This window comes from Triturus cristatus, chromosome 11 (genome assembly GCF_964204655.1).
Source record: "Triturus cristatus chromosome 11, aTriCri1.1, whole genome shotgun sequence".
In the NCBI taxonomy this organism is placed as follows: domain Eukaryota; kingdom Metazoa; phylum Chordata; class Amphibia; order Caudata; family Salamandridae; genus Triturus; species Triturus cristatus.
In genome coordinates, this window is record NC_140594.1 from 353,081,502 (window position 1) to 353,097,438 (window position 15,937).

The following is a 15,937-nucleotide window of genomic DNA, read 5'->3' on the forward strand; positions in this document are numbered from 1 at the left end:
GTGGGCACTAGTCCACCGACTCTGAAAGCTTCAATCGCCACAGAAAGCAGTGGCCAGGTGACTACTACACCCTGGACTAAGTGCCCACATCACCCAGCCATCTAGGCTCCCACTGGCTATCCCTGACCAGACGCGCCTCCACCCAGGCTCTCTGCACTGCCCACAGGGCCACCTAGGGCGCTCATGGTTTTAACTTTCAAGTGCAGCTTCAAACATACAAGCAGCCGGACACAGAGCATTTCTCTGGTCATCACACACAACACCAAGACACTTCCCACACGATGCACTCTGTGAACCCAAACTCTCCCAACCACACACAACCACTACACACACACTGTGAACCTCCTTAACCCTTTCAATGCTTGTGACAGAGTGGTTCCGTCATGCGCGTCAGTCGCGCTGTGCGCATGACGGAACCGCTCCGTCACGGCCCCGCCCACGCAAGAACCCTTCAGCACAGCGCGGTAATCCGCGCCGAAGGGGTTAAAATTCCCACCCACCAAACAAACACCAGAGACCACCCGGTACTCAGCAGGAGTATAACACAACACAACATAGCGTGTATTTGTAAAGCACGTGTTCACCCAGAAGGATGTCTTGGCACTGAATAACAGATGTTTGTTGTAAACTTAAATAGTTGTCTCTCCTTAACAGATTACACCGAACCAAAAAGAAACACAATTCTGACCTTACCACCCACACCAAAGCTATAGGCATGACCCTGAAAGGCTCCCTGAGTCCTCCCTCCGGGCCCACCCCGCGCTGAAGGACAGGTACACACTGCAGGCATAAAAAGAGCCTCTCCGGTCATCACACACATCAGTAAAACACTCCCACACGATGCACTCTGTGCCCCCACTCTCCCAACCACACACAACCATGAAGTACCATTCTGCCGTCTTCAGAAGCGCCGCAGCGCCTCACCAGGGCTTCGAAGCGCTAATAAATACACTACCAGCCTCAGAAAGATGAAGGCTGTGTTGTCCTTCTTCCCTCGTCATCGTCCCCTATTGGTTCATGCGCCAGCAGCATGCCTCCAGGACAAGAGACGCAGCAGATCTTGAATTTTGGCAGCACATTAATCATGTGCATCAGATGCTTTTGAAGTGCTAGTGCTGTCGCGTTTATAGCATAATAACTGTGCTAAAATGTGCCAGCCGTTACATTAAAAGTAAAGTATCACCCGCTAAAGGACTTGTGCCTTGGAAGTATAGCGAGCAAGCTTTGAACTGCTGCATTGTCAAATTAAAAGTACCAAGCTCCAGCACCCCCCCAGGTACTGGGGCAGGGCTGGCTTTAAGGAGGTGGGTGCACTGATTTTGGTGCGGGCGCTGTCTTTAACAAGCATTTGCAAAGCAATAGGTCTCGCATTTACGCGAGTTAAAGCTATTGGCACTGTAAATAACAATGCCTTTTATTTATGTTTCAAAAACGGAAACAAAAATAAAAGGCATTGTCATTTACAATGCCAATAGCTCAAAGTCATGTAAATGCGAGACCTATTACATTGCAAATGCTTGTTTTTAATGCAGCCCGTTTTTCTTAAAGGTAAATGGGATGCATTTCAAAAAAGAAAAATTAAACGTTTTCGTTTAATTTTTTAAGGGCAGGTAGTGGTCCCAGGGACCACTGCCTGCCCCTAAAAAATATTTTCTCCTGCATTTGCAAAGGGGAAGTTTTGCAACAGCATTATCACACTCTTGAAGAGGGCGGTAAAATGCAATTATTTTGTGGGACGCCCTTGGAATGCCCCTTCCTAATTGCGAGTCGCAAATCCTATTTAGTGAGTCGCAAGTAAATTGTGGTTTGCTAAATAGGGTTTGTACATGGCCCTCACAGTTTTTGCATGCGCAAACGGGTCGCTAACTCGTTTGCGCATGCAAAAATGGGTCGTACATCTGGCCATAGGTTTCTTCAAGCAATCAGAGTTTGGTATGTAGGTGGTGACATATAAGAATGTAAATCTGTGGCAGTATTGTGATGGCTTGCACAGGCGCAGCACAGAGTCAGGCACTTAATTTTATGCAATTGCAGTGCGCAAAGTGAATTTATTTGACCCGATATTTCTCCAAGTTAGTGCGTCATTTTAGACAGCGCAGCTCAGAACCAGGAGGCAAACCTTGGTCACTGTTTCTCAGTTATACTGTCGGGTCAAATAAAATCACTTTAAACATTGCAGGCACATAAAAATAGACCCTCGCCTCTGCGCAGAGTCAGCACAGGCTGTCATTATAGGGCCTTTGTTTTGCAGTTGAAAGGGACAATTCTAGGGCAAGGCTAGGGAGGTGTGTAGGACACCATCAGCTGGTGAGTGCTAGTGTTTGTGTATCATGCAGAAAATGAAGCCTCATTGTCAGTAGGGAGGACAACAGAATGTCTTTTCTAGAGTGGAAGCTTCATTGGTCCATGCCTGGAATCATAGCTGCCTCCTTTGTTGACATCATCTTCCTCACTCCATCTATGTATAGATGTTCCTCAAATCTTCTCTTTCCCTTCCACCGTGTCATCAAACAAAACATTCTGATTGGCTTACAGACAGAACATAGCAGGTGTATTTGTAAAGCACAATTACCCATAGGTGTCCTGGCGCTGAATAACAGATGTTTATTGTTACCCAACTCAATGGTACTCATTTTATCGACCTCAGATGAATGAAAGGCTGAGTGGACCTGCCAGGATTTGAACCTGTGACCATGAGGTCAAACACAGGCCCCTGTAGTGGCTGCTTTAGTCCACTGAACCACCAGTCACGGCACATTAGGTTGTCCACTCAATCCTCCTGATTAATTAATCCAAAAGGAAACGATCTGCTTAATTGTTCTGTAAACCTCCCCCATGCTCGCCTTGATTTTCATTCTCTCAGGTATTTCCTCCCACCACTAGGAGCTTAGAAATGCAAGTCAGGTGCAAGTTTATGACATTTTGTGAAATTTCACAGAAACCTCTTATGCGATCAATTCAGATTCCGACGTTACTTTTTTAAAGCTTTACAACCTTGTTATTATTATCACCATACATGAATAATGGCAGTGCTTAATTTGAGCCGGTGGTTGTAGGTGAGTTTCACTGGTACTTGTTTTTCAGGACCAGCACTTATTTTTTTCTCAACAAAATGTGATTCAAAAGAGGAGTGAGAAAAACACAAAAGTGGGAATGAACGAGGAAGAGGCAGGTGGAAAAACAGTGACAAAGGGAGAAAGCAGAGATGAAACATAACTTGCAAGAGTGAGATAACGTTGAAGGGAGCGTCTGGTGGTGGATGAAAGAGGCATGAGGTGGAAGCACGATTATGCACCCCTGTGCCCCTGGTATTCGACATCCTGACCTTTGACAACCTGATTGAGGGCTCCTCAAGAACCCTTTAGTTTCAGCACTTTTTTTTTCAGCTCTTAAACAGTGAGCAATGGATTCTAGTTCTTGTTGACACATGACTGTTGACTGATTGAGGTATCCGACTCAAAGCACTTTCAGACTACCACAAGGTGGTTTGTAGCGCTTTACAAAACCCCCAAATAACTACATTTAAAGTTAAGGTTTGAAAGTGCTGATTCATTCAGTGCTGCAGGGGTTATTAGAAAAATTGTTACCCATAAATTGTGTTGAAAACCTAACAGGTTTTTGGTAGCTACTTTAAATGTTATATTTTAAGCACTGCTGCCCCCTCAAGGCGCACATGGGGCCCCAATTAATGACAAATGCGTTTGCACATTTAAAAAAAAAAAAATCCTAGTTGCTTTTACAGTTGATTTGCTGCAAATGGTTTCTACCAGATGCATTTGCAGAATATTGATTGCTGGACAGTACTTTTTATACGTAAAATTAAGGGGTGTTTAATTGGTTAAAAATACCTGCAGAAGCCAATAGGCCTTATTGAATACTGAAAGCCTGCTCGAAGATCAAGCTAAAATTAACTGGGATCCTCTTCATGGCTGTCCTTTGTATGTCCAAACCCCATCTGCTACACAGTGGAGCCACTAAAAACATCATGGGGCATATCTACAAGGTGGCAATAAAAACTTATCGCTGCTTTTGCGGCCGTTTTCGGCCGAAAATTGGCAATAACTTTATCGCTATATCAGCAAGGTCACGCTATCGCTAATGAGATGCAAAGTGGGCGTTCCGTGCCAAAATAACTGGAGAAATGTCGCTAACCGACATATCTCCAATTATCAAGGGAATTGCTAACAAGCATGGCGATAAGAAAAGTAGCGCTAACCATGGTTATCGCTACTTTCCTTACGCCTGCTTTAGTTCTGACTTAGCCATGTAATCCAATGGGAGGTGGATTACATGGCTAAGACCACCTGCCCTATCAGCAAGGTATCGCCGGTCACAGTGCGATTATCGCTGGATTTCCAGCGATAATCACACTGTTTTCCAGCTAATGCTTGCATTTCTATCGCTTTGGAGATAAACGTTGCTGATAGCACGCTATCTCCGTGATAGAAAGCAGCGATAGCCGACGATAATTATCCTAGCGCTAAGTGCGCTTAGCGATAATTATCACCGGCCCTTGCTGATATGCCCCCATGTTATTTAAGGTTTCATTTGTACTGCATAACTTCCTTGCACTTTTTCACCGTTTTTTGCTGGTAAATGTAATCACCTCCATACAGTTTGGTATGGCTTTGCCGCAGACCCAACTGGGCAATATTTCTAATGCCACTGTGTTCCATCTTTTTCACCAAAGCCCTTCATGTTCAAAAGAAGCTCACTCAAAACTGACACCTTCGACCAAAGGGAAGAAAAAGAAGAAGAAGTCGGATCGCAAGAAGAGAAGGAGGTCAGTGTCACTGGGATGGGGGGAGGAGGGGCGAGGGTCTTCTCCAACACTGGCGTTGGCAACAATCCCCCTGCATCTCTGTTTAATGTTAATGGCATTTATAATAATAACAACTTTATTTTGAGGACTGTAAACGACAGGTGTTCCTATTACCTAACACACTGTACTCAATTTACCGGCTGTACTAGTGACTGAGAAATTTTGCACTGGTCACTTATCGATGTTTCGCCAGCCGTTATACTGATACGCAATGCAACATGGCTTTTATGCTTGTAGATGAGTGCATGCACAACATCCACGTCGGTTGAAAAGGGCGTTTTGCACTTGTTGGTCAATGCAAATATGGTGCAAAATTGGCTGGTCACCAGTGCATAACAGCATACACACCGATGATTTGCTTGCAATCCTCCCCCAGATACTAACTCACAATACTCATAAAATGGATGCAATTAACCAAAGTATGTCCAACCTAGATATAAATGTTGGAAATGCAAGCAAGTTATCGATACATCTAATACAGATATTTATTGAGAATGCAAAAGCGTGATTTGCCATAAATTATATCAGGCAAGCTTCCATGATTTGCCATTACATTTCTCAGCTATGCTTCCATGATTTCTCATTCATTTTTTCAGCCATGCTTCCAAACTCCTGGGAAGGCGTCTTCCAGCTCTAGACTCTATTCCTTATTTTTAATATTTCAAACTTTGTGCAGCTCTATTGATGGTTCATTGATACTGATCCATAGCTGTCAAAAGCTAACATTTGTCCTCCTGAAGAGGAGACCTTGCTGTTAGTTTGTTCACTGACAAATATCCACACACAAGTAGATGTCAATAATGTAAACAAAATGTATGAAGTGTAAAATGAGTTTTACTGCTGAAGTAACACCAAGGAGGTGATTAACTTGATTAAAAATTGGCCTTGTAGGATACATTTACTATTGCATCTGCTACAAATTTAACCCTGACAAATTCAGCATTTATCAGATGTGATATTTATCATACATTCTGAGTTTCTGGAAAATAGCTGATGGATTATAGTGCGTAATGCGCCAAATTCCTCCTCTCATAGTAAACACCAGGCCTTTGCGCCTTGTGAAATTCCAGCAGGTTTGACATGGTATCTGCCGGGTGCGATAAGCATCACTCTACTTGTAATTGCGATCGCTGGGGAAACAGAGTTTAATCAGGAATCCCAATTTAATGGGTCACTTGTAGTCGAACCCGAAGTCACTTTGCCAAAATGTGCTCAAACTTAAAAAAAATAAGTAATCACAACAGTATCAGAACCCGAAAGCAGAATTCAGGACTGTAGACACTGTGGTAATCACAAGTTTATGATGGAAGAAGTATTATAAGTCAATTTTTACAAATTGAATGGGCAGGTGCAAGTAACAGAGGGGTGTGGGGGTACATGTGATACAGTTTATGTAGTTGCCTTCACCACTGGGAAAAAAATGTGTGACATAAGTTCTCATGATTTTCACTGTTGTTGCTTTATAAAGTGTTTTCCCACAGCAAATTGTTTTGATGATGAAACTATATGGAGTAATCACCTCTTAACTTCATTCAGATCCTGATAGCTTTCTGTGTCAAATAAAGTGTCTCTGATCTTTCTATAGGTCTCCGTCGTACAGTCAGTCACCAGTAAAGAAGAAGAAAAAGAAAAGCTCAAAAAAACACAAGCGAAATAGGTACTGGGTCGCACAGAAATGTATGAATTGGATATCCCCTCTGGCCCCAGAATGTTTTTTTCATCATTTGTTATGCTGGGTTAGTTATTCATTATTTTAGGCATAAAATTGTTCAATAGACCCACTTTAGTGCTTTAGCTAACTCATCATGTGACTGGTGGTAAGAAGATATTCAGTGTAAGACTTAGATGCTTCAAGCAGTGATGAAAAAATGTCTGAAAATTGCTTGAAGTCTTAGCTCAAAAGATATTTAATTATCTCCACATCTCTTCTAATATAGTCTGCCACTGGTTGGAGGACCATGGAGGTACCATGAAACAAGTCTATGGTCATCAATTAGGCATTATGTAATTGTTGTTCGAAGGTTAACGGGAAAAGTCCTATGCCAACAACTTTATCTAAGATTCCTCACAGCTGATACCACATGTGTGTTGCTCAACAGAATCATTTACACACTGCAACTGGCACCAGGTCAGGATGATCCTGAACATTTGTATAACTTGACAAGTTCAGTGTTTGCTATAGAACTGTGAGTGGGAACATTATTTTCCATTTGGCATTATAAGATTATACAATCGGGACGCAATATTTTCTTCAGGACCTTTCAGGGCACACTTTAATGGAAATAACTCAAAGCAATTTGATGGCACTTATAGTGCTGCCGAATGATCGCTAGATATCAAATTCTCCAACAGTAAAAAGTCATTGAGAGCACACTTATTTCAAGAAATGAGGGCAACTGCATATATTCACTCTATTGTTAAGGCTTTATCTCTTTTCAAGGAAAACAGTTATAAATTTGAGGTCTAGGCATACTACGTTTTATGTAAAGCTACCTTATCTTCTATAATGTGAAATGGATTTTTCATATACAAAACAGTAAAAAATACTAAAAACAATTACCTCAGACAAAACAAATAATCAGTATCATGATCTTTACAATGTATCAATCGCTCTCCTATATCCACCAGAGAAATCCTTTCATGAAAACACACATACAAAATATGCGTTTGCTCAGCCAATCAGTCTCTGTTTGCCAGTGCTTGTTTGATGTTGGTACTGGCTTTGTTACTGCTAGTAGTGGAGTGACGCATGCATTGGCTAACTTATTAGTGGTGGACAGTCATCTTGGAATGTTATTTTGTATGCTTCTAATATTGCCATTGGCTTGCGTATAGATGCAAGATGAGGGCCATCTTAGAACGGGTTAACAACCAGTAGACAAATAGAATTTTTTACCATTCCATGATGGTCGTTTCATTGCTAGGAACTAGGTGGTGAGCAGCAGGGGGATACAATGGAGAGCGCAATAGGGAAGTGAGAAGAGAGGGAGACACTGTGCACCAGCAGTGCGTGGGGTGGCAAAAATAATAGGGGATGTATAAGGAAGGGTAGAGAGTGAGATACGCAGCCTTCGAGAAAGAGAGGAGGGAACAGAACATGCACTCCCAGTAAGTGCAAAAGTTAAAATGCCACAGAAACTTTCATAAAGAAAATGTGTTTCATGATCAGTGGAAGGATATACTCTACCTATCAAAAACACCTGGTGAAACCTTAGTGCTCCACTGGTACGACAAGCACAAGAACAGGAAGGAAAGCCACTGAACCAGGAGCAGGATTTGAAATAGACAAGAAAGTCATTATATACTAAGCAAAAAGTATGCAAAACCCATTCTCTGTATATGTTCAATTATTGGTTATAATGCAGTCTACTATAGACATCTATACCAGTCTTCAACATGAGCACAAAAACATGGCCACACATTTCAAGCAAGCCAACAGGGAAAATGCCTTAAACTGCGACTTCTAGTTGATTTCACTTAATATTACTCAAATGTTAATACAACATTTTGGTGATAAGAAGACCACCAACATCAAGGCATAAAAATTGCAACAAAATCATACATGTTGTAAAGTTTTAATTTACCTGGAGAGCACATGGCATAGTAAATCTAAAAATAGAATGAAAAATGAAAACAGTTATATAACGAAACACATCACTGTCGTTCTATATAGCATTGTATATCATTTATCAAATCAGTCTTTATTTCGATATTTTCAATCATTAAAGACACAGCAAGACAGTACAGTACAAACCTTCAGAAATGCATATTGTATAATTGCAAAATGCAAAAAAAGTTCTTTTAAAAATTCATAAAATGGTAAAATGTTAAAAATCTGTAACATAGGATAAGTTAAAAAAAAATTATAGTTAAATATCACTGACTTTTTCTCAGTGATATATTATGAGTGACCTGGGTAATACACATTTCCATATTCCCATTTACATGAATGGGTAGAACTGGAACACGATCCTGTTACACATCAACAGATAACCATTGGATGGTATGTGATATATGCTTAACATTTCTATTATGTGGAATTGCCACTCATTGCACCTTGTTTCTTCAGATTATTAGATCGTTTGCCCCACGACCAGCTAAGGAATTTGGCTATAGCTATTGCTATGTTTTCATGCGTGTTGGTCTTGTGTACTCGATCTAGTGGCCAGGTTTTGGCAGATCGGCTTGAGCCATTTGTCTTTAGGGCATTTGTACGCTGGACATATGAACAGGATATGGGGGATTGACTCATTGGTAATTTGGCATGATGGACATTTGATACTCGTTATGTTTTTACTTTTTTCAGTAAATGGTTTTATCGGAAGTGAGCAAACCCTAAACTGATGGTACAATTTCCTGTCACATGGTTTGGTTATAAAGTTCCAGTAAGCCTCAAACTGAGTATCGTACTTGTGCTCCAAGAATTTACCCGAAAGGGAAGTGTTCTGGACGGATGACATACACTTTATTTTAGCCATATTCATGTAAGCTTCCTTAAAGGCTTTTTTCGGTGGAAATGTGCTACCTATTGGATCCTCCCACAAGTGGCTGAACCCCATATCTACCAATGTTCTCTTAATTTTGTGTAACTATGTAATTTTGCAGGATGTATCGGCTTCTCTTACATGATTAAGTGCATTCGCAAAGGGTAACAGCTCCGGAGTAGTCCAGAACCTTCTCCAATATGCTATGGGCTTGAACCGAGCTATCTCCTCTATTTCACAGCAACCCAAGTCTAAATATAGGGGTTTTAGGGGGGTTGATTGTGGGAGTCCAGTTGAAACTCTCAGGAACTTGTTCTGGGATGTTGTTAAAGGTGTTATATTTTCAAAGCCCCAAAGCTCGGCACCGTATAGGATCGAGACCCTAACTTTGGCATTATATATTGTTAATGCGGGGCCAACCGGCTTTGTTTGCGAAAGCCGGTGCTCTTTTAGTAAGACACCTGCAAGTTGGGCGTGCCTTAGGGCCAATATATCAATTTGGGGTTTTCAGTTTAGCTTCTTTTCCAAGATTACCCCCTGGTACGTAAAAATATCGGTTTGTTCCAGCTGAGCATTGTCCAGGTAGACGCTCCCTTTCACCGCTTTCCGTTTATATAAAACCATCAATTTTGTTTTGTCTACGTTGACTACAAGCTCATGATCACTGCAGAAGGCCTTAAATCTGTCTAGAGCTTGTTGCAAGCCTTTCTGTGTTTTAGATATAAGAGTATCATCTGCAAATATTAAAAGGGGTACCTTCATGCCAGCTACTGAGGGTGCATCTGTGGGATATGTGGAATAAAAATTAACTACCCTGTTAATAAACAATGTAAAAAGGGTAGGGGCCAGGCCGCACCCTTGACAGACACTTTTTGTTACCGGTAACCTATCCTTGATCATTCCCTGAGAACCCAGCTGATCTGTGAGTAGTTAGACTCGTGCAGTTTGACAATTAAAGCAAGGAGTTCTGGTGGCATCCCTGATTCCTTCAGGGCATCCCAGAATTTATTGCAGGGGACCAAGCAAATGCAGATTTGAGATCTATAAATGCTTCATACAGGGTACCCCCAGCAATAAATACAGTGCACCAGTAGAGCAGCATAAATCTAAAAACCTGGTCTATAGTGCTGACGTGCGAACGGAATCCAGCCTGAAGTGTTGATAAAATATCATGTTCGCATATCCATGTTTGAGTTTGACTCAGTATGAGCCTGCCAATGATTTTTTGGATCGAATCTATTAGGCTTATAGGCCTGTAGTTGCTTGGGCATGTACGATCCCACTTTTTGTAAATTGGTATTATTTCTGCTCCATGCCAGGAGTCTGGGATGGGAGCCCCTCTGGCTATTGCATTTACTAGTATATGGATATACTTAAGCTAAATGTTAATACAACATTTTGGTGATAAGAAGACTCCCAACATCAAGGCATAAAAATTGCAACAAAATCACACATGTTGCAAAGTTGTAATGTAGCTGGAGAGCACATTGCATATTAAATCTAAAAATAAAATGAAAAATGAAAACAGCTATATAACGAAAGACATCACTGTCATTCTAAATAGCATTGTATATCATTTATCACAATGTTGCGCTCAAGCAAAAAACTATTTACATAGTGATTATAAATATTCAAACAAAAACCTCGTTTGTCAAAGATAAGATGCTTAATACTTCCATATATTGATTGATTATTCACCACACTTAGTTATCATAACCATCAAAAGACATAGAATCAAGACAAATCATTTCAAGAAATGAATTCACAAAACCATAAACAAAGAGAAGAGTTTATTTGTGATTCTTGAAGACCTGACATTAGATGTCTCCATGTCGCTTATTTAATACAAAAGTTTGATTCAATTTACTAAGTTGCACTTTACAACAAAGTCATTCGGTCTTACATGAGACTTAGCGCGAACAATCAAGTATTACTCATGCTCCTCTGATTGGATAGTTAATATGAAAACAAATAATTTTAATATTGAGGAGCAAATTCTTACTCATGTATGTAGTCCTTTGACCAACCCTCCATTTTGGAAAAAGTACATAGTTCTTTCAGTGTAAATGTATGTACATATGGACTTTTTATGCATATAGCAAGAACGTAACCAAAAGGCAGCAGCTATACAGGGCCAAAGTCTATGGTACATCCGGCCGGACCAAACCAGCTCAATTCTCAAGAGAAGAGGTGACCTATTATTATGCCAGTATCTTCTTAAATGTAGACTAGTCATGTTATATTAATTGCATAATTCACCAACCTAGTGAAGTGCCATTAATATAATGATATTCTTTTCTCAGTTATAATTTGTTAAATACACCAAAGAGATGTCAAAGTACAAGAAACAAATAACACAATGAAAAAGTTAGCTAAAAAGGTTGAAAACGTATTGATCTTGTTTATTTTAAACTTTATTTGCTTTAGATATATAAGAGGATAATACAAACTCTCACCCTACATTGTTGATACTGTAGTACCTATTTAACCTGCATTCAAAAGATAAAGGAATATCTGCTACATTTTATATCCTGCAAAAGTCCAAGAATGCACACATTATGAGCAACAAGTGTGAGCATTCAGTTGCTTTAGAGAAGGACACTTGGGCTCCCCAATTACAACTGACAACATGGCCTCACAACAGTAACCATATTGTATGGCTTTTAAATCGCCACAGTCTAGGTGGGGAACAACCTTTACAACGCAACTTTTACAACGCACTACCTTTACAACGCATTTTTTACAACGCATAATCCATTACAACGCATGACATTACAACGCATGACACTACAACACATTTTTAAAAACTACCTTTACAACGCATTCCATTACAACGCATACTACCATTACAACGCATACCATTACAACGCATAATATTACACTAAACTATCCAACACTTACCCTACTGTTGCACCCCCTGGAGTTAGAATAGTAATTTTTACCCCTATACTATCCAACACTTACCCTACTGTTGCACCCCCTGGAGTTAGAATAGTAATTTTTACCCCTATACTATCCAACACTTACCCTACTGTTGCACCTCCTGGAGTCAGAATAGTAATGTTTACCCCTATACTATCCAACACTTACCCTACTGTTGCACCCCTGGAGTTAGAATAGTAATTTTTACCCCTATACTATCCAACACTTACCCTACTGTTGCACCCCCTGGAGTTAGAATAGTAATTATTACCCCTATACTATCCAACACTTACCCTACTGTTGCACCCCCTGGAGTTAGAATAGTAATTTTTACCCCTATACTATCCAACACTTACCCTACTGTTGCACCCCCTGGAGTTAGAATAGTAATTTTTACCCCTATACTATCCAACACTTACCCTACTGTTGCACCCCCTGGAGTTAGAATAGTAATTTTTACCCCTATACTATCCAACACTTACCCTACTGTTGCACCCCCTGGAGTTAGAATAGTAATTTTTACCCCTATACTATCCAACACTTACCCTACTGTTGCACCCCCTGGAGTTAGAATAGTAATTTTTACCCCTATACTATCCAACACTTACCCCACTGTTGCACCCCCTGGAGTTAGAATAGTAATTTTTACCCCTATACTATCCAACACTTACCCTACTGTTGCACCCCCTGGAGTTAGAATAGTAATTTTTACCCCTATACTATCCAACACTTACCCTACTGTTGCACCCCCTGGAGTTAGAAAAGTAACTTTTACCCATATACTATCTAATACTTACCTTAAATGCAATTTAATATTATGCGTTGTAATGGCATGCGTTGTAAAGGTATTATGCGTTGTAATGGAAATGCGTTGTAAAGGTAGTTTTTAAAAATGCGTTGTAGTGTCATGCGTTGTAATGTCATGCGTTGTAATGGATTATGCGTTGTAAAAAATGCGTTGTAAGTGCATGCGTTGTAAAAGTGTGCGTTGTAACGTCATACATCCAGTCTAGGTGTTACCTTATATGAGAGTAATCTTACTCTCAAAACAATTAACATTCAAACACTGAAAACAATATTTTAATATGTCTCATAAAGGATATTGCTTTTACTGCATATTTTACATATTCTGTATATACTAAAAGAGAAACCTAAACTCAGTGACAAGCAACCAAAACTGGTGTCAACTAGGGTCAGTCTGGTAATGGCTCAACATGCAAAGTGCATCCAACATATGCACCTGGAGGTATAAGTGTCTTGAAGTTACCAGTTCTACTTACTAGTTGAGCGCGCACCCTGAAGATCAAAGCCAAGATATCAATGGCACAGAAAATCGAGGACAAAATATCAAAAACAAAATATCGACAGCTATGTAGGTATGGATTTTCTATACCAAAAACCACATATATGTACTGTTGTGATGTAGATATCACCAAGGCTCGGTGATGTGGAGTTAGGAAGAGTAAATCGTTAGCTCCCCGTATGCGCTCAGCTTTTGATATTTTGCCCCTCGATATTCTGTGCATGATATTCTTGTAGGTCAATATTCTGGGGGTCCATATGGAGTAGTACAACCACTGGTTTGTCATTTTAACTCTAGGTGTTGCCGGACTTTTCATGATACATTGATAAGGTGAGAAGCTCCTTTTGCATTTTAAACAATAATGTGACAATAATGTGACTGACCCAAAATGTCCCCCATTCTTTAACATTTATGTATGAATCACTACTCCGTTACACATACTTGACATATGAACATTTCCATCTGGAAGTCACTATAGCAAATAAAACAAATTGTGAATCAGACTAAAAATAACCAGTGTGGGGGAGAGTATAACCTCTGCAAAACATATAATTTCTCAATTTTGCCCTGCATCTCCAAACACCACCAGGCACACTCCTCTAACCAAACTGACATGAGCCCGGTAGAAGAAGGCACCTTGGGCGGTAAATAAAGCATCAGTGAACCCTCACCTGTTGCTTCTTTAACTGTAAATGTCTCCTAGAAGAATAAAGAATACTTTCCCAGAAGCATAAGCAAAAGCTCCTGGAGGGGGCATATGTAAGTTACACTATGCAATTTTTAAATAGTGCTTGCCATCAATTGCTTGGCCTGTGATCTATCCATACACCAATCCTGAAGTGACTGAGCACACATTGGCCTGTAGTTTTGGCTTCTCACTAAAGTGGTGTTGTAGAGAGAGATGAGTCTTGTGTTCTGCCATCCACACCTTTGTGTAGTAATGTAGTTTGGGGTTATTTCAGCACTAGGAGATGTGAGTCTTCTGACCCTCTGCCTAACTTTTATGCGATGTAAAGGTGTTGTCTGTCAGTGTGGTTTTCCCTTAGCTATGATATTAGTGAATGGTTGTGAGAGTAGTAGTAATGCGGTGTATGTACCAGCATAGGCGTTCTGAAGAAGAACCAGTCATCAGGAGGAAGGTGCTGTGCCTGCTCTATTCCATGAACACCAGAGTGGTATACCTTTGCTAGCTAATATGGTGGCACTAGTCATTTGATACTGGCATTCATGGTCCATCACATTCTCTCTTGGACACCCAACTTGATTCTAAATTCTCATTTAGGTTGGGAAGCATGAGGGTGTCCTTGATTGGAGATGAGCTTGTAGATTCCCTTTCATTTTAAGGATACGTGGACCTTTTTCAAATTCAGAATTGCAATGCATATAGATTGTGTCAGCGTGAACATCAATAGAACCATAATTTCCCCGTTACAGAGTCACGTCCATTGGCGGCAGTGCACAAGCAGTGGCAGTGCAAGCTTTTCTGTGCTCTGTGCTGCTCCACGAAAGGCTGATCGTGCTCGTCACCCACCAATGACTACACTACCGAAGCTGTCCAAGATACCACTCAATGTAAATTGTGATTGCCTTTTCCCTATTCCCAGTCCTTCCGCCTAATTTTACAAGCGTCATTGAGTACTCGACAACCACTTTTACTAATTGTTAGACTGCTCATTGGAAAATGTTTTAACTAAAGTCTAAGGGATATTTTGTTGTCGTTCTAGGTCATCCTCCAAGAAAGGACGACGCAGGTAAGACCTTGGAACTTTGTGATAAGTTGTAATATGTGTTTTGGTCATTTGTCTAGCTGTGGAGTTTCATGAGTTTAACTGCTGTTTGCGATGTACACATCAGTCATTATGCTACCAGGGATAAAGTGCATAATGTTCAATGTCCTAAAATAGTGTTTGAAATTTAACATCAGGATTGGTCCAATTTTGACATTGCATCAAAATCAGCCAATCCCATGTCTGACTAGACCTGATCACACGTGCCCACATTCATAAAATGTAGTGGTATTAGACATTTTTCATTCCCTTACAAAAAAATGCTTGTCATCAGTAAAGCAAAACAGAACATTTAAGGGCATATTTGCGAGCCCTGTATGCAAGAACGACACAACCCAAAAATGGGATTTATGACGCCATGCGTGGTCACTTTGTGTGGCCCTGAGTGGCTTTATAAATCTCGAGCAATGCAACGCAGTGCACATCACTGCACTGCGTTACTCTGCCCCAGAGAGGCATTCCATGGGTGTTATGTGGATGTTCCCAAGCAACAGCCATGGATTTTGATGCATTCTCAAATTTACCAGAAGTGGTAGATCTGGGAATGCGCCCAAAAATGTGCCTCCCCAGATGAGGTGGAACCAGGAGAAAAATGTTTACTTCTCCTTGTTTTTTCCTC

General features: G+C 40.5%; 1 protein-coding gene across 1 annotated transcript in view; it reads left to right on the forward strand.

Annotated features, from left to right (window-relative positions):
• SRRM4 (serine/arginine repetitive matrix 4) overlaps positions 1 to 15,937 on the forward strand; it is a 255,091-nt gene that overhangs the window by 150,090 nt on the left and 89,064 nt on the right. Inside the window, exons 3-5 of the mRNA XM_085633486.1 lie at positions 4,691 to 4,783; positions 6,408 to 6,479; positions 15,256 to 15,282. Coding sequence (XP_085489612.1) covers positions 4,691 to 4,783; positions 6,408 to 6,479; positions 15,256 to 15,282 — 192 coding nt within the window. The remainder of the gene's footprint in view (positions 1 to 4,690; positions 4,784 to 6,407; positions 6,480 to 15,255; positions 15,283 to 15,937) is intronic.